This window comes from Phyllostomus discolor, chromosome 1, assembly GCF_004126475.2.
Source record: "Phyllostomus discolor isolate MPI-MPIP mPhyDis1 chromosome 1, mPhyDis1.pri.v3, whole genome shotgun sequence".
Classification (NCBI taxonomy): domain Eukaryota; kingdom Metazoa; phylum Chordata; class Mammalia; order Chiroptera; family Phyllostomidae; genus Phyllostomus; species Phyllostomus discolor.
The window spans coordinates 81,716,676-81,740,686 of NC_040903.2; the positions used below are offsets into that span (position 1 = coordinate 81,716,676).

Here is a 24,011-nt window from a genome sequence, read left to right on the forward strand (position 1 = left end):
TTGAGATGTCTAGCCTGTACATGGTCCTTTAATATATTGAAGTGACCACAACTGGGCTTCAGTTTCCAGGCCACTTTTTCTCCTTCATCCTGATACTGGAATATTTTAGCCATGTGTATGGTGTTAAAGGCCAAAGCCCTTCATGGTGCTAAAAATAAATCTACCATCAAAATGTAATTGGCACTGTCCAAGCAAGTCTAGGGATGAGGGTGGGAATGAATAAAGAAGCATGGGAAGAATGGGCGAGCACACCAGCGTTTGCCAGGGCCTGCTGCTGACTCCTGGAGCGTCCCCCAGGCTCAGCACGCACAGGGCTGCAAGGCAAACACTGGTTTTCTGAGATAATGACAGGGCCTTCATCTGCCAGTGTTGGCATGTATTTTCCTTATGAACAATACGTACTATGTGCATGCTACCTATACATTTTAAATCAATTTTTATCTGATGCTCGGCTTTATTTGAATGTCTGCATCCTCCCCCAAATGTGATTGAGATGTTACCCACAACTCCGCAAATAAAATTCACAAAGATAATTCCTACTTTACAGTTCCTCCAACAAATGACTCCTTTCAGTGTGTCAATGGGAAGCACATTCCACCGAGGAAGGCCTGTGATGGGGTCAATGACTGCGGGGACCAGAGTGATGAGCTGTGCTGTAAAGGTAGTGATAAATCTCGCCTTTAAATCCCCCAAATGCATCCATCGGACTCAAAAAGCAGAAACAACTTTACCATAGAATTTAAGAATCCATTTCATTTAATTTTAAGAATTAAAAAAAAAACACCAAAATTCTTCTATTTATGTTTGTTTTGCATAGGGTGCCATGGCAAAAGTTTTCATTGTAAATCGGGTGTTTGCATTCCAAACCAGTATGTGTGCAATGGTGAGGTGGACTGCATCACAGGAGACGATGAAGTTGGTTGTACAGGTAATTTAAATTTTGTGGTTACTTTTTTTCATTATTTGATCCAGGGTTTCTAAATTTTTTAAGACAAATTAAAGTCTTTTTTGTTTTTTAAAAGTTTTTATTTATTCACTTTTAGAGAGAGGGGAAGGGATGGAGAAAGAGAAGGAGAGAAACATCAATGTGTGGTTGCTTCTCATGCACCCCCTCCTATGGAGGGACCTGGCCCACAAGCCAGGCATGTGCCCTGACTGGGAATCAAACGGGCAACCCTTTGGTTTGCAGGCCGGAGCTGAGACACACCAGCCAGGGCCCTTCATAGATCTTATATTCATGTGGGTGAGGAAGACAATAGAAAAAAGAAATAAATAAAATATCTTGTAAAAAAATGAGTTCTAAGATGAAAAATAAAGCAAGGAAGAAGGATATAAAATGCCAGGGGTAAGCTTTAAAATTTTAGATAAGGTAGCCTGGGAAGTCTCAGTCTCTGAGGTAACTTTTAGGTAAAGAATTGGAAAAAATGATGGATGTAATAACTATATATGGTGTCTGGTGGGTACTGGAAATATTGAGGGGAACACTTTGTAAAGTATACAATTGTCTAACCACTATGCTGAACACCTGAAATTAATACAAAATAATATTTTAATTATTTTTGAATTATTAATTATTGACTATAAACTGTAATTTTAAAATAAAATTTGAAAAAAATCCAGCCATGCAGATATCTGTGGAAGAGTGTTCTAGGCAGAGGCAACAACCAGGGCACTGTTCCTCAGACAGGAACACATCAGTTTGCTGGAGGAACAAGCAGCCAGGAGGCCAGGGGGGCAGGTGTTGCAGGTGGTGGTAGTGAGAGATTAAAAGACAGACATGGGAGAGGCTGGAGAGGTGGTTTGGGTGGACGAGACCAGGGCCTCTTAGTGAGTGAGATGGGGATTTAAAGCAGAGGAGCAACATGATCTGACTCTCATTTTAAATGCAGATCAGCCTGGTGACTGGGTGGGAAATAATCTGTTCAAGGGTGAGGGGAGATGCAGGGAGTACGGGGAGGAAGCCACTGCACCTATCCAGGGAAGAGATGATAGTGACTGAGATAAGCCAATAGGAAGGGAAATGAGAAGCAGTCAGATGTTGCATATATTTTGATGCTAGAACCAAAAACGTTTGCTGATAGATTGGATGGGGGTGTGGGAACAAATCAGCAGTCAAGTGCTAGGGTCCAGCCTCGGTGGGGTCTCAGGGTCCTGGAAGGATGCACGGCTCAGGCCAAGCAACTGAAGTGAGACACCCAGTATGATGCCGGAGGACAGTCAGGCTTTTTGGGCCCAACTGACTCACGGAGAAAAATCAATCTTTATTTTTATAGGGGAGGTTATACAACATTTAATGCGTAGTGTGATTATTAAAACAGAAATGGTTACCACAGAAATAATTTAAAAAATACAGAAGGTTTTACAGAACAATCATGTTAAACAAAGAAATAACCGAAAAGTACAGGAGGTCCCACAGATCAACCATATTAAACAAAGGTTATTTCGACCAAGAGGGTCATTAATCAGATAGCCAATGAAGCTACACAGGCAAAAACTTTCAGGTGCCAATTAGTAACTAGGAGCCTATTAAGATTCTAGGGATTGGTCTAAATTAAAAGGGTGCAATGGGTGGTATATAGGTTATATAGAAATTAGCTATTGTCCATTGAGGTTAGATTTGTCTTGGTTAGGTAACTGGTTTTTTGCCTAAGTTTTTTGATTTATACGTCTTGTGGGGGGGCATGTTTTGTATTTGTTTCCATGTATTGAGATTATTATTTTCAACTAGAACTCCCTGCTTCTCTCCATTCCTGTCCAGGGCATGGGAGGGGTAGTGGCTCTAATAAATCTTAAGCTTTTGAGTGGTGACTCCTTAAGAAACATTCCTAGCAAGAGTTTCCTTCAGCATTCTGGCAGCTGGTCTGCCCATAGTTTAATTTTGTTTTTAACTTCCCTGGTGGGAGGAGCAGGCAGCATTAGGGTTGCTAGGAGTCTCTATTCTGTGGTCAGCAAATCATTTCACGCAGAATCAGAGGCAGCATGCATATTTTTTATTATAACACACAGGTATCTAAAAATCCCACCATCTATTGCTAGCAGGGACAGGCATACAGGAGGAGATAGACGGGAGATCCAGCCACAGTCGCCTCTGCTGTACAGATGAGTCTTAATCCATTCCGACTGTGTCAAGGGTCAGCTATTGGTCGGCTCCCGACAGTCAAGGATAAGACCAGGGGTTTGGGCCTGACGATTGAAAGGATGGGGCTACTTTCAACAAAGGTGGGAAAGGCTTCAAGAGAAGTGGCTGTACTTACACCCACCTTACAGATGGGACTTACCCAGTGGTGTGAGAGTGGTTAACAATTGGCTTTGAGAAGGAGAGGGAAGCCCTGATTTGTAGTCTCTGCCAATTTCTGTGGTGTAAATGCTCCCACAATGGGTCATTTCAAGCCATTGACACGATGTCACAGAACACAAGCCAGGAAGTAACCCAACAGCCCCTCATGTAGTGCTTGAGTCCCTGTCAGGACGCTACTGAATGACCGGAAACTGCTTATTGTCGTGTCTGTGCTTGTCTTACCTTCCCTTCTCAACTGTAAACACCTTGAAAACAGACTCTACCTCATTATTTTTATATTCCAAATGTCCTAGATGAAGAACCTTACATATAAGTATTAAATAAGTAAATGTTGAAGATACGTAGGGATAAGTGAACCAATACTAAGTCTACTTTGTCATCACTGTGTATGCCAAGTTTTTGACTTCACTGAAATTTTGTTTAATTTTCCATTCATATCACTTCTTAAAAAAAAACATACTTTTTAGGATTTCAAATGATATCATTTCTCTTGAAGGGTATATAAGCAGTTGAGCAAAATACTTTTATATTCATTAAATTTAGTTAAATTCTTTGTAAAGAGAGAGGAGAAAGAAATTCCTATATTTTTTTAGAGAGAAGGACAGTAAACCATGGCTGTTGCCAGTAAAGCTTAACAGTTTCCCCCCTGGTTTGCCTGAGATATAATTGATACCCAGCACTGCATAAGTTCAAGGTGTACAGCATAATGACTTTACACACAACTATTGTGAAATGATTAGAATAAGCTAAATTAACATCTGTTACCTCACACAGTTACAAAAAAGTTTTTTCCCCTATGACGAGAAAGTTTAGGATTTACTCTCTTACAACTTTCAAACATGCCATTCAGCAGTGTTTCATCCCCAGCACTTCCTTATCCTAGCACTGGTTACAAATAGATACAACTATCTGGTACCTTTGACCACCTTCTCCCAATTCCCCGTCCCTGTGGCCTGCCTTTGGTAACCACCAACTGGATTTCTGTGTCTGTGAGTTTGTTTTTTTTATATTTGAGGTATAAGTGAGATCATACAGTATTTGTCTTTCTCAGGAGCTATAGACAGTTTGATTTCACTTCTTTGGTATAATATTTTGGGTTTCTTCTCTTCCTCTTTTTTTCCCACTCCCTCTCTTTCCTCCTTCTCTTCCTAATTCAAAAGTTTTAAGTTTACAGTCAAAGAACACAATTTGTTATTTCATCAGAAAAAAAATATTCTACTGCAAAGGAGTAACTACAACACACAGTATAGTTTTCTTATCAATTTCTCAAATCGATGTAAAAAAATATGTGTAGTCAATTGTCTCTGTTACTTCAGCTTACCCTTCTCTTTCTGCAATGGGTCTAATTTCCCCCCCTGAAGAAAGAGCAAGTGAGAGTAGATATGTAAAATATATGTATATTAGTATATTCATTGGTCTCTCTTTTCAGTGGACAGATTAGAATCACTAAACCAAGGGAGGTTTGGGGTATATCTTGATTTCATTTGTATTTCATAAGCCTACCTTTTATTAATATAACTTAAACAGTTATAAATTTTGAATAACTGTATAGTGTTGGTCATGGGTTCAAATATATCTAAAATACAAATCTGTTTTTAAATCTCAAGTAAAAATTATTTCCTTGCTGTGTGAAATTGGTGTGTTTACATGGAAGAGGAGACATTTGTTATGCAGTGTTAAAAATCAAAGGAAGAGCTCTGGATGGTGTGGCTCAGCTGGTTGGGTGTCATCCTACAAACCAAAAGGTCTTGGGTTCAATTCCCAGTCAGGGCACATGCCTGAATTTTAGGTTCAGCCCCCATCTGGAACACATGCAAGAGGCCACGAATCAATGTTTCTCTTCCTCCCTTCCCCTCTCTCCAGAATCAATAAAAGAAAAAATATATATATCAAAGGAAGATGGCATAATGTGGTTCCCTTTTATGTTCTTATAAATATTACTTTAAGTTGTTATATTATATCTGAAATAATAATGATTTGTGTATATTTTATGGAAGTGAAAATGATCTCTTTGCTACAGTGAGCTTTCTGTTTTATTTTTAGGAGCTGGAAACCCTAAATTGAAAGGTAAATGTATTTTTATAACAGACAATTTATACTACAGAATAAAAAACAATAATTAAGTGTTATAACTTTTACAATACATGTATTGATATAGTGTGCATTTTCCTCAAATAAAAATTATCCTTCACTGTGGTAAATTTTTTTTTCTTATTTTTTCAGGCTTGTCACATGTGGCTCAAGGTAAAAAAAAATATTATTTTCTTGGGCTATTACAAAATTGAAACAAAACAAAGATATTGCTATCTTATATTTTCAATGTAACTCTTACCTGGGCATATGGCCATGTGTTGCCATGCACTCAGCTCTCACATGAGTTTAGGCACAGAGGCCTTTGTTCACAGTGTGATCAACCTTCATTCTCATTCTCAGTCCCCGTACACAGTCTGCGAACTGAAACCACCCAAAGTGAGGTATCTCCTTTACATTCCACATTTGCCAAGTACCCTTCTCCTTTTCCTTCACTTTTCCTTCAAAACCAAGGCAATTCCTGTCCAAACTGCTACCAGATGAAAGATATATCTTTGCATGATAGGTATTTTCTTATACTTTGTAAGTTGGAAGTTCCCAAATCTGGCTCTTTAGAATCACCTTTCTCTCTGTCATTCATTTTAAATGACTATCAGAAGGTCAAAGTCCCCCCTCAGGGTTTCTTACAATTTCTGGGAGACTTTTATATGCTCAAGATCACCCCTAAGGGCCTAATCTCAATTATTTCTGTGTATTCCCCCTCTTGTCATCTTGCCCTCCAAGGTTGCTGTTGTTTCCACCACCACCAGTAGCCTTCATTATTTCTTTTCCTCTTTCCTCCCTCTTTTCCTTCCTTCCTTCCTTCCTTCCTTCCTTCCTTCCTTCCTTCCTTCCTTCCTTCCTTCCTTCCTTCCTGTGTCAGACCTCAGGGGCACAGAGATGAGTTAATGATATACCTCAGCTCATTGAATATCATCATCCCTGGTCCAGACAAGGTCCCTCTCCTGTGTTATTTATTCTCCGTTATCCCCATTCCTTACTCCCATTCCCCACAGCGGCCGTTTTCGTGTGATTTAACATGTATGTCTCTTTGTTTGCATGCATTCTCATCCAATGTGTATTGTTATTTTACAATCATACATTTTTAATTCACACAGCATTTTGTTATAGATCTCATATTTCCTTTTTTCTTTTCACAAAGAATTATGTTTTAAAGATCTGTTCATGCTGTTATGTGGCCACTTAATCTGTTGCTTCTAACTGCTGTGTAAAATATTTCGTGGTGTTCTTATTCACAACTTACTCTCTGCTTTCTCAGTAATGCGCTCTCAGCCCCCAATCACGCTGTAATGAATGTCCTCTCCTTAGGGCAGTGTAGGAGACTTCTCTGAGACATCTAGCTGGCAGGGAGTTGCTGGCTTTTGGGGTACGCATCTACTTAGTTTGACTAAGCAGTGCCTGCGTGTTCTTTGGCAGAGCCGTCCGTCCAGTCCTTACCTCACCAACCACACCTCAGGGTTCTCCTCAACTGCACCAACATTTAGTATTATCCAGCTTTCTCATTTTCCTGGCCTCATACTGTCCAATGACATGGCATTGTTTAATTATTTGAATTTTTGTTATAACCAATGATTTGGAATCTCTTTATGTGCATGCTAGCCTTTTGCATTTTTTTCTTCTTTTTCTTTCATCTTTGCTGCCACCACTTGCCACCTTCCGCCTCATTCCACATTGGAATTGCAGTCTTCTTCCCTGCTGGTTTGCGTCCTAAACATTAATCTGTTTTCAATTTAAGCATTGCCTATACTTGCTTCCATTCTGTCATCTATTAACTTTATCTATAGTGAACTTTGTTGAATATAAATCTTTAATCTTTATATAATCAAAGTCACTGATTGTTTTCCTTATGGTTGGTGCTGTCAGAGCTCTGCGCTGCTCTTTCAATATCTAGCGTACCTTAGCTACATTGGGCTTTCCCCATCTTCCTTTTTTGAGCATTTAGTATGAATTTTGAGATTTTTCTTTGAGTCATGACGGTGCTTTGGTGAAAGCTCTAAGCAGAGCCTGTCTCAGCCCAGAAAATGCCCTACATGTGTGGCGTAACAGATACATGCATGTCTCTTCTAAAAAAGAACGTGGAAAGTCCAGGTTAAGCCTCAGGATGGCTGCACAAGGTAGCCTTGCCCTCTAGGCAGCAACCTCATCCAAAACAGAGTCACGGGTTGGAGGGAATCTGCCTTCGAATCCCCAGTTCAAAGAAATCAGGATCCTGAGCATAACTGAAATGTTCCAGGGGAGCAGAGTGAAGATGAACATCCTTCTATATATCTTCAAGCAAAATCTAAGGAAGAGAGAAAGGAGAGTCTTTTCTGTTTGTTTTATTTTTTGCTTTTGACTTTGGCATCCCAACTGGCTAATACTAACCATGACTGACACTGAAACTAATGCGATATCCTTGTTTGGATGAGCCCTGACAGAAGTGCCCTGTTACATACAAACGGAGAGGAGCCTTTGTAATGTCAGCTCAGAACTCTTTGGTTCAGGGTCAGGGACTGCTCCCTACCCTGTGTAAGGACCTTGTGAGTGCAGAGTTGGAAGAGAAGTGTTTCTTCTTCAACCTGGCATTTTGGCTGTTCTAAATGCAGAAAACTGTAGCACCATGAGCCTAACCATTCCGTTGTACCGACAGACACCTCCGGTTTATGCCTGCAAAATTCTGCCTGGTTCCTTTGGAGCCTTCACAATGGCCTAGCAGAAAACAAAGGAATCAGATGATGTGCTTTAGGGGGTTTGTATTGTCCTTTTTAAAGGAAGGACAAGTTTTAAGACAAGAAATTATTATCAAAGTTTAACTGATTTTAGTGATTTAATTTTTACTATTAACACAACTTTAAACTTTGGAAATTTGTTTTATTATAGAAGAAACAGAAATTTTGACGGCTAACATGGATACAGGTATGTTAACATTATTCTTTCTTATTCTCTGTGTGTGCACATGTATGAATTTAATTGATTCAAGCAACAATTAGCTTTTCTATCAATTTAAATAGAAAAAAACAACATTACATTTTTCTTTTCCTTATCACTTTTAAAAAACAAGCATAAATGCTTCTTGAGAACTGCCTTAAAATGGATTAATGCATTTGACTAATTTTAAGTGAAAAACAATACTCTAGTCCTTCATAAAGTTTTTCTATTTGTAATGAGCTTTGTCAGGTCAGTTTTGTAAAAAGACAACAGAATTTCAAGCATGACCCAGAACATGCATTTTGAAATAGAAAAATAATGGACTTAATTGAATTAACCTGTTCTTTCGCAATGTTTTAAACCGTGATAATAGAAGGACTGTGAAAATCTGTACTCTGTCCAGCTGTGAAGCTAAATTGAATATTAGTATTAAGTTTCTGGGAAGACAGTAATTGATAAGAGCTTTGAGGTCAGACTGACTTGCATTAAACCCCAACTCAGTTATTTATTTGCCACATAACCTTAGGTGAGTAATTGAACCTCAACTACAACTGGGAATAAAATAGCTCCCTCTTTTAGGGGTATTTTAAACTGAAGTACATGCAAGACTCTCTTCTAATTGCCAGGCCCCAAAATCAATGAACATTTTTTAAAAATCAGGCAATGAGTTAAAAAATTAGGTCTCAAATCCTCAGAAAGGATTTTCAACAAAGGCCCTTTGTTTTCTATCCAAGATAACATTAATTTTTAGATACTACCCAAGCTGGTTTCACAGCCCTCAATGAATACAATCTCTCTTCTTTCAAAGGCCCAAGCAGAAATTTAAAACTTGCCATCACACTCTTCCTCCAACCTTAGGAGGGGTGGGAGCCCCCCCAAAATAATTCATCCACATTTGTTCACAACTTCCCTCTCTTGAGGATCTACCTCCTTCTATACTGAAAGCAATTGACAGTGATATTAATTTTCCTTTCTCATTTGAGTCTGTAAACATTTTCATGACGTGATAAAATATACAGGGAGAATAAGGAGAGCATCTTATACAGTTGCTTTCTTTCTCTGTGGTGAATTCTCCTGCAGATCCTTGTCTTAAGCCCAGCTCTACCATGTTTTCTCCCCAGTAACACATGTACCACATCCGAACGCTCACAGAGGAAGGAAACATCATCGCATGTCAAGTGACTAAACACATACCCACTCTTCTGGCCAACTGACCAGGGATTGTCCAGGGATTCCTGGCACAATATCTCTCCAGGTTAATGTGATGATTAAATGAGATAACCATAGACAAAGCACTTAGCATGGAGCCTGGCACATCATTGTTAATGATGTTAATATTAATATTATTCAAAAGATTTCCATATAAAAGCCTCTAAAAAGTCAAAGCTAGGAAAATGAGAAGATAAGAGTTTTCCACCGCAAGGCTGCCACTCTGAGCTGATGACCCAGCAGTAATGCCTGGGGTTGTGCTATTTCTCGTTGGCCAGAAGTGGATAAATGTTTCACCCTTCAGCCAGCCTCCTTCTGCCACTAGTCTACCTTTAGGAAAAATGTGAGATAACCAAGACAATTCTAATGTTAATTTTTCAACAAGATGGAAAGTACAGTTTAGCATCCAAAATAATTCACTGATGAATCTGGCCTCTTTCATATTAGCTGTGACACTGCTTTTTGTGTGGCATACATCAATTGAGAAGTGTCTGCCCACAAGGTAATGGGTTCACAATCATGAGACCTGGATGGTGTGGCTCAGTGGATTGAGCTTTGGCCTGCAAACTGAAAGGTCACTGGATCGATACCTGGTCAGGGCACATGCCTGGGTGGTGGGCCAGGTCCCCATTTGGGAGCATGAGGGAGGCAACCGATCAATGTGCATGTTGATGTTTCTCTCCATCTCTTCTTCCCTCCATTTCCTTCTCTCTAAAAATAAATAAATAAAATCTTTTTTAAAAGTCATAATATAATCTCTTTTCTTGAAGAAAGAAAACGGATAAAATCATTGTTCCCTAAACTATCCTGTGGAGTTAAAAACAGCGTGCCTACTCGAAGGAAACGAGTCGTTGGAGGAAAACCAGCAAGAGCGGTAAACCCACAGGAAAAATTCCCTCTTACTTCCCAGGAGCAGCCTGAGTCTGGGAGGATACAGGGGAGGGGGCATATGTAATTCTAAGAGACTAGGGGCCTTGCAATAGAAATATCTGTTAGAGCCACCTGTTTGTAGAATGGCAGTGACCACCCAGATGTCTTTACAGGGAGACTTCCCATGGCAGATAGCAATTAGGGAAGATGACAAATTCAACTGTGGAGGCGTTTATATTGGTGGCTGCTGGATCCTGACCGCTGCACACTGTGTCAGGTAAAAAATGTCTCCAGTAGATTTTAGATTTCCTGAAATATTAAATACGAGTAATAGAGATTGTGACAGATGATAAACAAAACCGTGTGAGAGATGTCATTGACAAGTCCCATTCTACTACTGCTAAATACCCACTGATACTCACAATAGGGACTTCAGAGGCCAATCCCCTAGAACCTACTGTGTTCCCCCAGACCAGAGTGCTGATTTCAGCTGGCAAGGGCAGACCAAGCTTGTTGGTACCAAGTTACTTCACTTGGCTCATTTGCATGGTGAAAAAGTAAGTTGATGATAACTACATGTATCTCCTCCTTTGTCAGGGTTTTGAGATTTCAAGTTAAAGGAGTGGAGTAGGCATAGTGTGTCTGGATTCAACATTCGCACATGACAAAAGATGTCTCCTAATTACTTACAGATGGGGAACATAATTTTCATTCAGGGCCAGCAAGGCATTTAGTAAATGTCTTTATTCATTGGTGAGGGCTGCCATAAGTAAATACGAAGGTAGGAGAGGGCAGGGTTTAAACAACAGAAATTTATTTTCTCATAGTCTGGAGGCTGGAAATTCAAGATCAAGATATTGGTAAGAGTGGTTTCTCTTTGGCTCGAAGACAGCTGCTTTTTTGCTGTGTCCTCACATGGCCTTTTCTCTGCGTGCTTGCATTCCCGATGTCTCTTTCTGGTTTTATAAGGAGACCAGTTGTATTGGATTGGGCTCCACTCCTATGACCTCATTTAACCTTAGTTAAACCTCTTTGAAAGGTCTATCTGCAAACACATCTACTCACATTTGGGATTAGGGCTTCAACATGTCAACTTTAGGGGAACACAATTGAGTCCATAACAGTGACTTCAGGGAAATAGATAAAAGGTGTTGAGAATGAACAAAAATCATCTCAGAGGAGGACAGAGTTTGGGATTCTGGCCTCAGTTCTGATCATTAGAATGAATGAAAATCATTTATTGGGCACCTCTTACAGACCAAATACCATGCCCAGCACTTCCACACATGCTATTTTGTTTTAATATTCTCACAGTTCTGAGAGGTAAACACTACTCTTCCCATTATATAGACAAGAAAACTGAGACTGAAAACTTACATGACTTGGCTGAAGCTACACTACCAGTCAGAGCCATAATAAAATCGGGTTCAACATATCTGACAGTAACTTAGATGAAGGCCTACCAAACAAGTCTGCAGATGATCCAAAGTTGAGAGGGATGGGAAACATGTTGAATGATTGATTATGTCGGGTGATGCCCATAATGATCCTCAGGGGTTGGAGCAACAAGTCAAATCTAATTTCCTCCTTCTTAATGACCCTTTTCTCTTGACTTCTAGGAGGCACACTCTCCTAGTTTTCCACCATCCTCTGTAGAGGCCACACCTTCCCTGCCTTTTTTGCAGCTTCCCCTTCATGTGACTGAGCATTATTGCTCAAGTGAAATTCTGGAGTTCTTCAATATTTAGCCTGGTTTCCCCTTCCCTTCTTACTTCTCTCTTTAAAGTTAACTGTGCTTTATGCTAAACAATGCCATAAGCTGACACAATGATATCTCCAGCCTGGACCTCTCCTCCAATCACTGTCTACAGTCCAGCAACACTTCTTGGCTATATCAAAAGTACATCGAATTCAAAATCTCTAAGAGTGAGCTCATGATATGCCTCTTGCCCCAAATATGGTTCTTTCCCAGTGCTCCCCATCTCAGCAAATGGCAACACCATTCATCTAGTTGAACCAGACAGAAATCTAAGCATCATCACACTTCACATCCTCAACCCTACACAGTCCAGGCAATAAATATATCACCAACTCCAGGTGGCAATTTTACTTTCTAATTACTTAATCTCAAAACTTTCCATCTCTGTGGTTACCCTGCTTTCGCCTCTCATGTGAATTATACCAACTGCCTCCTAAATGGCTACCTATATTCACTCTGCCCACCTCCTCCCCCATCTATCCATTCTCTACTATGCAGCAAGAGCAGTATTTTCATACCTGGTTTTGATCACTTATTGCTTAAAATTCAATGGCTTTGCATTCCTCATAGGATAAAAAAAGAAAACTAAACAAAAACACAGCATGACTCAGTAGGCCCCATACAGCCTGAGCTCTGTTTACCTTGGTCAATCTCACCTTGCCCCAGGCTTCACCTCCTGCTCTCTGCCCCACCTTCCTCAGAGACCCTTCCCTGGCTCCCATAAATCAGAGAAGTCCTCTTGGTATGTTCTAGAACCCATGTGCTTTCATTCCTCTCACTTTTCACAGTAGAATACGTGCCTTCATTCGTGTGATTATCTATTTAATGCTACATTTTTCCCTAAATGCTGAGCTCCATGAAGGCAGAAACTCTTTCTGATTTTGCTCATTTCTCTACTCCAATGGCTACAACAGTACTTGGTATGCAGTAAGTGCACATTGAGTATTTCTTTAGTAAACTGAATGCATAAACAGGGTTAACCTTTCAACAATATTCAGAACCTCTGATCCTAAAAAAGCAATAAAAATTAATATGAAGAACAGCATTCTTGGAACACTAAGTATTAAATAAAGGCATCCTGAACACCTCATTAGCTTGTAGGACATCACTGGTTAAGGTGATTACCTGAGAAAAATGATGGTAGATGCTCAATTTCCTAGAAACCATGAGCTGAAAATTGGTGCAAAATGGAGTGAGGCATAAGAACAGGCTCATTCACCATTTGGCTCATTCACCATTGCTTGCTTGCTTGCTTTCTCTATATTTAGATTTACTTTTTTGTTTTATTTTATTTTAAATTATATTTTATTGATTATGCTATTGTAGTTAATCCAGTTTTTCCTCCTTTGTCCCCCTTCACCCAGCAACCCCCACTCCCTCAGGCAATCCCCATTCCATTGTCCATGTCCATGGGTTATACATATACGTTCTTTGGCTACTCTATTTCCTATGCTATACTTTACGTCTCTATGACTATTCTTTAACTACTAATATGTACTTCTTAATCCATTCACATTTTTCACCCATTCTCTACTCCCCACCCAACTGTCAATACATTCTCTGTATCTGTTATTCTGCTTCTGTTCTGTTTGCTTGTTTACTTTGTTTTTTAGATTTAATTGTTGGTAGATAGTATTTATTGCCATTTTATTATTCATATTTTTTATTTTCTTCTACCCAAAGAACATTCTTTAACATTTCATATGATACTGGTTTTGTGGTGATGAATTCCTTTAGCTTTGTTTTGTTTGGGAAGCTCTTTAGCTGTCCTTTGATTCTAAATGATAGCTTTGCTGTATAGAGTAATCTAGGTTGTAAGTCCTTGCTTTTAATCACTTTGAATACTTCTTGCCAATCCCTTCTAGCCTGCAGTTGCTTTTCAGAAATCAGCTGACAGTCTTATGGAGGCTCCCATGTAGGCAACTAACTGCTTTTCTCTTGCTGCTTTTAAGATTCTCTCTTTGTCTTTAACCTTTGGCATTATAATTAAGATGTGTCTTGGTGTGGGCCTCTTGGGTTTATCTTGTTTGTGACTCTCTGCACTCCCTGGACTTGTATGTCTATTTCCTTCACCAAGCTAGGGAAGTTTTCTTTATTTTTTTCAAATAGATTTCCAATTTCTTGCCCTTTCTCTTCTCCTCCTGCCACCCCCATGATGCGAATATTGGTATGCCTAAAGTTTTCCCAGAGGCTCCTTACACTATCCTCATTTTTTATTCTGTTTTCTTGCTATTCTGATTGGTTGTTTTTTGCTCTTTATATTCCAAATCACTGCTTTGATTCTTGGCTCATCCACTGTACAGTCAATTCCTTGTAAATTGTTCTTTTTTAAAATTAGTGTATCCTCCATTTCTGGATGGATCTTATTTATGCTCTTGGGGTTCTTACTAAGTTCCTTGAACATCCTTATAAGCAGTGTTTTGAACTCTGCATCTAGTAGATTGTTTCTCCTCATTTTGTTTAGTCTTTTTCTGGAGTTTTATTCTGTTCTTTCATTTGGGCCATGCTTCTTTGTCTCCTCATTGTGGCAGCCTCTCTGTGTTTGTTTTTGTGTATTAGGTAGAGCTGCTACATCTCCCAGGCTTGGTTGAGTGGCCTAATGTAGGTGTCCTGTAGGATCCAGTGACACAGCCTCCCTTATTACCCAAACTGGATACTCAAGGTGTACCGAATTGAGTGGGCTGTATACACCTTCCGGTCATATCTGAATCTTTATTGTAATTGGCACATCCAAGTTCAACCACCAACTGTGTTCTGTCTGGGGTCACACAGCATAAGGTATAAAGCGATCTTCAGATGGCTCCTACTTATGCTGGACTTGGAAGTACCCAAGGGAGGCCAAACTATGAATGAAGGCTGCTTGTTGCTAGTTACAGGCATGGGGCAACTTAATGAGAGGTACAGGGCTCACTGAAGCCAGATGTGTTTTGGGCAGGGGGGGAATTCAGGAAGATCTGAAGTATGAGCCACAACAAGTCGTTTATATGCAAAATCTACTGGAAATAGCTTCGGTGGGCCTGAAAATTGGGTGGGGCGGGGCCTCATAGAATCATCAGAGAAGGGGCAAACAGTGTGAGCTAGGATGATGGAATCTCAGCTATGGCACCTGCCTGCCAGCTCTGTGGCTCTGCAGAGAGAGAGCTCAGAAAAGGAATAATGGCCTCTACCAGTACTTCTGTCTGGGAGAAAGATGCCTCCCAGCTCTCACCCTGATACCAATCAGTTCCTCTCTTTATATCTCTGATGCTTTTCAATCTTCTGCCCCCACACTAGAGCTCAGTGGGAGTGAGTCTGAGTAGGTCTGTGTGGGGGTCCTTAAGAAGAACTGCCTGAGAGTCCAGCAATTTCTGTCTTCCACTGCCTCAATCCTCACCAGTTTTTATAGCCAGAAATTATGGCAACTTCTCTTCAGCACTGGAAACCTGGGCTGGGTGGCTAGGTATGAGGCTAGGACTCTTCTCTCCTGAGCTATCCCTCCTGATTTTTATCCCCACACTTGAGTATGGGTCCAGCCTGTTCTACTTCCCCACTCCTCCTACAAGTCTGGATGTAGTTTCTTCTTTAATTCTGTAGTTGTCTGACTTCCATTCATCTCAGTTTCGAACCGTTCTGAATGATGGTTGTTTTATAGTTCAGTTGTAATTATGATGTGATTGTGTGAGGAGGTGAGTCATATTTACCTATGCTGACATCTTAACCAGAAGTCATTCACCATTTCAACCAGATTTTAAAACAGCTACTATGTTCCATATTTTAGTACATGCCTAGTTCCATGCCTATGACACTAGTACATGCCAGAACGTGCCTACGTTCCATGCCTAGTACAATACTAGGCATAGACAGCTATCATAGATTAATAAGACCCCATTTTTGCCTCCAAGGCTTGTGAGTAAATAAATATAATGCAAAGTTAGGATGAAATTTAAAGGTCAGGATGACAACTGCTGTAGTCTTCACTCAGAAACTGTGAGGTTAGCAGATTAATGAGAGTGTACACCCTGAGTCCCCATTTCTGGCTAGATTCTGCCTGGTCTCTGCAAATACCTTCAGTAATGGTGCTCTCACTCCACAGGCAGCCAACTCATTCCACCTGTGTGCGTCTCTGGTTGTTAGAGAATTCTTTATGTCCCTGATATTGAGTGGTTACATGAATTATTCCTCTCTTCACTTACCCACTGACTTTAACACTGTCTTAAGTAAACTTAATCATACTGCTTTATGACAGTGAGAATAAAAGAAAATCTGGGAAAGTTAAAAATGTTCTTTAGAAGGGAGACTATCAAGTTTTGGGAGTGGGGTATGGGTAGGGCCAAGGAGGGCAAAGGAGTAAATATTGGGACAACTGTAATAGAATAACAACAACAAAAAAATAAAGTACTAAAAAAAAGATAAAGGATCAGAAGTTCATATTTGTAGTTGTTTTTTTCTCTCAACATATTTTATTTCGCTTTTCCCCTTTTTTTTTTAAATAGAGCCAGTAAAACTCACCGTTACCAAATATGGATGTCATTGTTAGACTGGATAAAACCTAATGCTGAGATAGTTGTTCAGATGGTCAATAAAATTATTATCCACGAAAACTACAATGGAGCCACCTACCAAAACGACATAGCTTTGATTGAGATGAAAAAACATGCAAGGCAACGTGACTGTGTGCTGCCGTCCATAATCCCTGCCTGTGTCCCCTGGTCTCCATATTTATTCCAACCTAATGATAAATGCATCATCTCTGGCTGGGGTCGAGAAAAAGGTATTTGTTTTACAATTTGTTAATCATAACCTAGGGGCTGAAAATAAACAGAATATCAATGCATAGGGTTTAATCTGCTAATGCTCAGAGAGAACATAGCATCAAATCTAGAAAAGTGAACACCCAGCAGGCTGGCTCCCTGGGTGTGGGACCTGTGCAGCTGCCCAGCATGCTGGGCCCTGAGGGGCCCGAGCCTGGTTTACTGCTCTGTGGTCACCATCATGAAATTCTCAATAATTTCTGCAGGAAACCCACCTCACATTTTCATTTTTCATTGGCCTTTGCAAATTATGTAGCCAATCCTGACCTGGATTTTCGAAGGATACCTATACTCTGTGATCCTGAAGCATACGTTGAGGGGTAACCGTTCACCAAGGAAAAGTATAGTGACAGGGACATAAAGCATGGCTCTGGGATTTGTGGGAGAGATCTAGATGGAAGAGAAACAGGCTTTTGAAGGGATGGTCACAGCACCCGCTGAGTCAGCGCTCGCACTACCCTTCTGCTCGCTCCTCTCCCTCCCCCACTCTCCGTGCCCTGCACCCCCATGTCCCACAAAGAAAAAGACAATGTAAAGAATTCATTCTCTGAGCCTCTACAATTTGAGATGAACATTCATAGGAATAAAAGATGTGGACACTTAGGTACAAATTATTAGAAAAACCTGCTAAATGAGAGGTTAGATTAGAATTAAGTTAGCAATACTTTTCTTTCATCTTGAAGAGTTAGTCTTGAAATTTATCTCCCTTCTGACCTCTTAAACTCTCTTCATAAATAACTCCATTCAATTGATCTAATAGATTCATATCCAATGCATCCTTTATAATTGCCACACTGAAAAGTATAAAATATATGTATGAATTCACCTAGGTTTGTAGTATGTTTGAATACCCAAGACTTACAAAATATTAAATTTTATTAGTAATTAATTCATCCAGAAAGCACTATGTACTTATAGTAAAACACACACGCGTGCACACACACACACTTTTATGTACATTTACAAATATACCCAAAAGAAGAGGTAAAAGTATAATAAACCCATTTATTCATCACCTAGTCCCAGTTATCAACATTCTACCATTCTAGTTTTAGCTCTCTGAATCAATAACTATTTCAATGGGATAATTAGAAAGGCTTTTTTATAAAGGGATTAATTACAAAGATGTGGGTGTGGGGTAGGGAACCACAAGGGCTATGCAGAAATCCAGGATAAATAGTGCCAGAACTGAGACCTCTGCTAGATTTGATGTGTAAAGGGAAAGAGAAGCTACTAGAAGGAGAAAGAGCCTTAAGTAGAGCAGGCTGCTTTGAGAGAAGTAGTAACCTTAAATTGAAGGTTATAGCTAGCGCAAAGCTCGCTAGCTTCTCCCCTTCCCACCTTCCCTTCTGTTGGAGTCTTCCATCAGAAACCTGCTGGAAACCAGAGACTAAGGGATTCCTACTGAAGTATCTCCTACATCCAAGTTAGGCCCTTAGGGCAAGGAGCAGGGCATTGAAGAGTGGAGAATGGTTCTGCAGGACAATCAGGAGCTATTCAGCATATTCCCAACACACTCATTCTTTTTCTTCAAATATATTAAATCTAATCCCCAATATCATATAATTTCACCTATGAATACTCTAGTAAATATCTTTACCAGGTAAGGTCTTTAAAAAATTTACTACTTTTCATACCCAAAACAATGAAAGTGGTTTGGCAATGTCATCTAATAACCCGCACTTGCTTAATATTCCTCAATTATTTACAACGTAGTTTTAAAATCAGATCATTTCCATTGGGATCTAAACAAAGTCCACATGTTGCACTTGGTGGCTATTTTTCTTAAATCTCTTTTAAACTAGGACAGTTTTTCTTTTCTTCTATTTAAATATATTCATTAAAGAAAATGGGTCATTTTTATTTTAAAATTTCCACACCTTGCATTTGGCTGATTGTGTCATTGAACAGGTTCTCCTATTCCATGTATTTTCTATAAATGGTAGCTATGTTCTTATGCATTGGTTTGTTTATTAATCAAATATGGCTTAACACTTTTATTGAGCCCTTACTATATGTCAAGAATGCTAACATGCTAGGATTTTACCGACTAAAACTATGGACCCAGTCAAAAAACGGGATGAAGAAGCAACAAGGTTGATAGACAAGGGGCATCTCTTAAGGGACTTAACAGCTCTCAACGGATTCCTCCCCACTCCCTTTGGGAACTATGGGGCATGGATGCTACCATCAGACAGCAGAATGTGACAAGTGCCTGAAGAGCTATACAAAACAAGAGTTCAGGGGAGGGAGCAATCTCCCAAGTCATTAAAAATTTCTCATTTGGTACAAGAACTTTCCATTTTAAAGGGCTTCTCCTGAGCTAGGGAAACAATAAATTGCTAATTTTTAAAAAGCTCTTAGGAAGGTAGCCAGCCACCTTGAGACTAACTTGAAGTAGGACTTGAAGGAGAAAAAAAGAAATGTCAGAACTGCCATATACTTTGGTGGATTTTTGTCTCTGTCTGCATCCCAGAAGGGAATATTAGTTCTACAGTTAAGCTTGGGATGGCAAAAAAAGTTCATTTGGTTTTTTCCATATGATGGCTTATAGTGCTTAGTTGTCTTTAACTTCATTTGAAACAATTTTGTTAAATGGTATTGTGACAGCTATCATATCAGTGTACATTTAAAAAAATAATATCAAAATTAGTGAATTTTTGTTTGGCCATTTTAATATTGAAGATGGAAGAAAATAAGCAACACTTTTGGTGTATAATGCTATTATGCTTTATTATTTTAAGAAAGGTAAAAATGCAACTGAAATGCAAAAAAGACTTGTGCAGCATATGGAGCAGGTGCTGTGACTAATCGGACGTATCAAAAGTGGTTTGCAAAGTTTTATGCTGGAGATTTCTTACCAGACGATGCTCCGTGGTCAGATAGACCAGTTGAAGTTGATAACGATCAAATTGACACATTAACTGAAAACAATCAACGTTATACCATGCTGGAGATAGCCAACATACTCAAAATATCCAAATCAATAGTTCTTGGTGAAAAGGAAAAATGTCTTGTTTTATGGAGAAAACGATTTGGTCTCTTTGGCCTACGCAATAAGGTGTGCTCATTACAGGGCTAGGCTCTGTGGGGTTGTTCTCTCAGGATAAGCCAGAGAGATCTCTGGCTCCAGGTAGTTTTTAGGTTAATTGAGAAGGTAAGTCATTTGGCATAAGATGTTTAGTGTATGATTGAATTACCAAGTGCATGGATTAATTGTATCATTTTTTATTAAACAACTACTGTGTGTTAGCGTGAGGCTGGGGGCCGTATGGCAAGGAAGAAGCCAGGCCTCGCACCAGCCCTCCTAGAGCACTAGAGCTGCTGAAAGCTGGGAAAAAGGAGTAGGGAAGCTGGGCAAAGAGTCACTGTTCTCCCTGAGACATCTCACCCTGTATTCTTGGGTTTTTTCTCATCTTCCCCAGACTGTCGATCCGCAGCAGTACCTGATCCTTCTCTTTTCTGGGATGCAAATGTCCAAGTCCCAAATCTCTAACTTAAATGTAAAGGAAATCCTAAATCCTCTTCAGTCACTTTCAGATCACTTAGAAGATGGAGTTCCTCACAGACACAAAAAAATGCATACATGCCCATAGCTTTGTATTTTATTTTAACTTTTTACATTAAAATGCTGTTTTCCATTGAACAAGCACTTTCAAGGAAATAAGGAACTTTAAGAAAATAGGAGCTATTTCCATGAGAAGACCCTGATCCTTGATTCCTCCCCAACTCCCCCACAGACTAGGCAATCAGAGGGCGGGAGTTGACCTCACTCATCTCAGCTCCGGACTAAATGAGTGTGACTTCAGAGCACCTCCTGACCATTTTTAGTAAAACGAATACAGAAAGTGGGGATATGAGCAATGTATGGTTAAACATGCTAATGAATTATCCTCAAAAGTATTTAAGAATATATATGTTCTTATATCTTCCCAATGGTTTGCTAAACTATGAAACTAAGTATTTATTTAGATTTCTCATTTGTGACTTCTAAATATCTATTTGTTTTCTCACTTTGTTTAGATAATGCAAAAGTCTATTCACTTCGTTGGGGTGAAGTTCGCCTAATGTCTAACTGCTCTAAGTTTTACCCAGGTCGCTACTTTGAAAAAGAAATGGAATGTGCAGGTAAGTACTACATGGTTTCTCTGATACATTTTCATACATACTCCCTAACAAACGTGTCTCCTCCACCCCACCAAATTAGCACCCTTGCTCTGGGTGCTAAGCTTTGGTGGGTGAAAGAACCCTTTCATTTAGCCTTCTGGCTGTTGCATTATCCAACTCCTTCAGTCCCTTCCCTTTAGTTCAAGTTTCCTCATTCTCATACTAAGAGGAAAAGTCTTCCCTGGGCTATTTTACAGCAGTATAGCAAGGTGACTACAACCACGGACCCTGGAATCAGACTGCCTGGGTTTATAGCCTTGTTTTTACCCACGAATACTCATGTGACCTTGAGCAAGGTTCCTTATCTGCAAAACTGGGGATCTTAATAGATGTGGAAACTGAGGTGCAGAGAGTTACCTAATTTGCCCAAAGTCTTGCAGACAAATGGTATGTCCGGGCTGAAAACCCAAACTTCTTCCAAATAAAACCCCAAATGATCTCATTTCAAATGTATACAATTGGAATTAAATTCCCTCTCCTGGGAAGTCCCGTTGCACTTCTTACAATACCTGCCACTGTCCCCTTAGTTATCGTAGTAATGCCAGTGCCCCTACCTAACACAACACAGCAGCTCCTACTTTGGGTGGGGACCCAAAGGCAGCCTACCAGTCAGGTAGTACATTAACGACGCTTTATTGAAACCACGTATAAGGAGTGTATTATACAAAAAGAGTTATTGACATCCTGTAAATGCTTGGATACTGTGATTTAAAAATCTTAGAAAATCGTAAGAGTGAGAAGAAAGTAAATAGACCATTTCCTGTGTCCTCCCATCTTAAAATGGAGTTCAGGATTATAGAGACAAAGGGAAGAATAGCACAAAATCTACCAGGAGGCAATATCGCAGTTAAGAGGACAAGCTGTGAGGTATGGCTGCCTAAGTCCAGGCTCTGCCACTTAGTATCTTAGTATGGTCTTGGGCAAGAGGTTAATATTTATAACCTCTTTATGCTTTATTTGTCTCATTTTAAAATAAGGATAATAATGATACTTACCTCATAGGGTTGTGGTGAGGATTAAAGCAATGAATGTGTAATACATTTAAGCACTCAATAAGCACTAGGTATTCCTATGGCTTTCCCACTCAGCATTTGATACTACTCTCAGAATGCAATCTCATCGTGGTATATACCTACATAAAGTAGAGAAAGCAGAGAGAGTACTTGCTCAATTTAGAGAATGAATAGGAGACAAAGTATTTTCCAACCTGCACGCTATAACTCCGTGGGCCCAGCAGGGGCCTGCAAGGCAGAGCGGCTATTCCTTCCTGTTAGGGAAGTGTGAGAAGCAAAGTCGTTACACTCATGGAGAAGGCAGGCAGGCAGGTGGCATGGTGGCCTTGACAAATGCAAGTAAATGTGTGGTTCTCTTTTTCCCTTGTCTTTCTCAGGTACAGATGATGGTTCCATTGATGCCTGTAAAGGGGACTCTGGAGGCCCCTTAGTCTGTAATGATGCCAACAATGTGACTTATGTTTGGGGTGTTGTGAGCTGGGGTGAGAACTGTGGAAAACGAGAGTTCCCAGGCGTTTACACCAAAGTGGCCAATTATTTTGACTGGATTAGCTATCATGTGGGAAGGTCTCTTATTTCTCAGTACAATATATAAAACTCTCTTTTTCCTACTTTTTTCTCTCAGCACCTCCATTTTAATTGAAATGACACTGCATAATTTGTACTTCTCCAGAAAATAATAAAACAAATTTTACTGGACATTTTTAAAGGTCTCTGTAAAGTCTATGCCATATTGGAATTTTGCTGTATAATCCTCAGATAAATGTTTTAGTCAACCACACGTGTTTTGTGTATTAGAAATGTGATTAGGTTATCTCTTCATAGTAGAGTGATATATTAAGAATACTAAAGGTATAGCTAGTTGAGTGACACAGGAGTCACATAAGCCTACTTTCCAACCTTAATTCTACCACCTACTAATTACTTGCGTGTGAGCAATATATTATCTACTCTGTGTCTCATTTTCCATCTTTAAAATGAAAACTGGAATTTTGAGAAAATAAAACTACATATTGAAATAAAATGTTCTGTATAGTACCTGTCACAGTGAAATAACTGACCTCACAGTCTTCGTCTCATTTCTCTTCTTTAAGAATGAAAAGTTCTCGAAAAATTTGTCTCTAGTTCCTCATTTCACAAGTTCTCCTTGACACTTTCTTTAACTGTCTCCATAGACGACACAATACAACCACTGACCTCCAACCTCCTCGGTGTCAAAGCTCACAGACAACCCCTCAGGGCACCTGGCCTGCTGCCTCTCTGGATGCTGGTCTCAGCCCCCTCTCCATCCCCTTCCTTCTAGTCACTTCTCTCTTTTTGCACTTCTTTTTGACTGGTGACGTCATCTAGACTCAGCTTCAAATCCCACCCACACTCTAATGACTCTCAAATCCATTATCTCAAACCATGACCTTTCCTAGAACTCTGGACTTAACATCACCGATTTCATAGCATTTCGAAAGAAACATTGCCACCCCAAATCTCTGTGCCTTCTTAAACCTGTTCCTCCCTCCTCAGTAAATGGCACCAACATCCACGCAGGGCTCCCCTGTGGAGCCAATGTACAGTAGGCACCCAGGTCTCTGTGCCACACGCCCCTGCTTTAATCTCACCATAGCACTTGTTATCACACAAGTGATGACGAGTTTTTGTTTTTATCTCTTTATCTGCCTCTTCCCATTATACTGTAAGACATGTGAGAAGAGAGACTGTGTTCTCTGTGTTCCTTCTGTCTGCATCCCTATCATTTGACTCATAGAAGGTACTTAGTGAATAAACATTAGCTGCTTTTATTTATTTATTTTTACTTATTGATTTTTAGAGAGAAAGAGAGAAAGGGAAAGAGACAGAAAGAGAGAGAGAAACATCAATTTGTTGTTCTACTTATTTATGCATGCATTGGTTGA

At 39.8% G+C, this 24,011-nt stretch overlaps 1 protein-coding gene across 3 annotated transcripts in view; it reads left to right on the plus strand.

The window, feature by feature from the left end:
- Positions 1–23,164, plus strand: part of CFI (complement factor I) — a 44,939-nt gene extending 21,775 nt beyond the window's left edge. Inside the window, exons 6-15 of one of the 3 annotated variants that reach the window (XM_036025352.1) lie at positions 548–661; positions 818–928; positions 5,342–5,365; positions 5,522–5,542; positions 8,249–8,284; positions 10,276–10,379; positions 10,549–10,652; positions 16,607–16,884; positions 20,948–21,052; positions 22,482–23,164. In XM_036025352.1, the coding sequence (XP_035881245.1) occupies positions 548–661; positions 818–928; positions 5,342–5,365; positions 5,522–5,542; positions 8,249–8,284; positions 10,276–10,379; positions 10,549–10,652; positions 16,607–16,884; positions 20,948–21,052; positions 22,482–22,699 (1,115 nt within the window). In that variant the 3' untranslated portion in view covers positions 22,700–23,164. The remainder of the gene's footprint in view (positions 1–547; positions 662–817; positions 929–5,341; positions 5,366–5,521; positions 5,543–8,248; positions 8,285–10,275; positions 10,380–10,548; positions 10,653–16,606; positions 16,885–20,947; positions 21,053–22,481) is intronic. The other 2 variants (XM_036025363.1, XM_036025356.1) reach the window with 2 other exon arrangements.
- Positions 23,165–24,011: the final 847 nt, after the last annotated feature.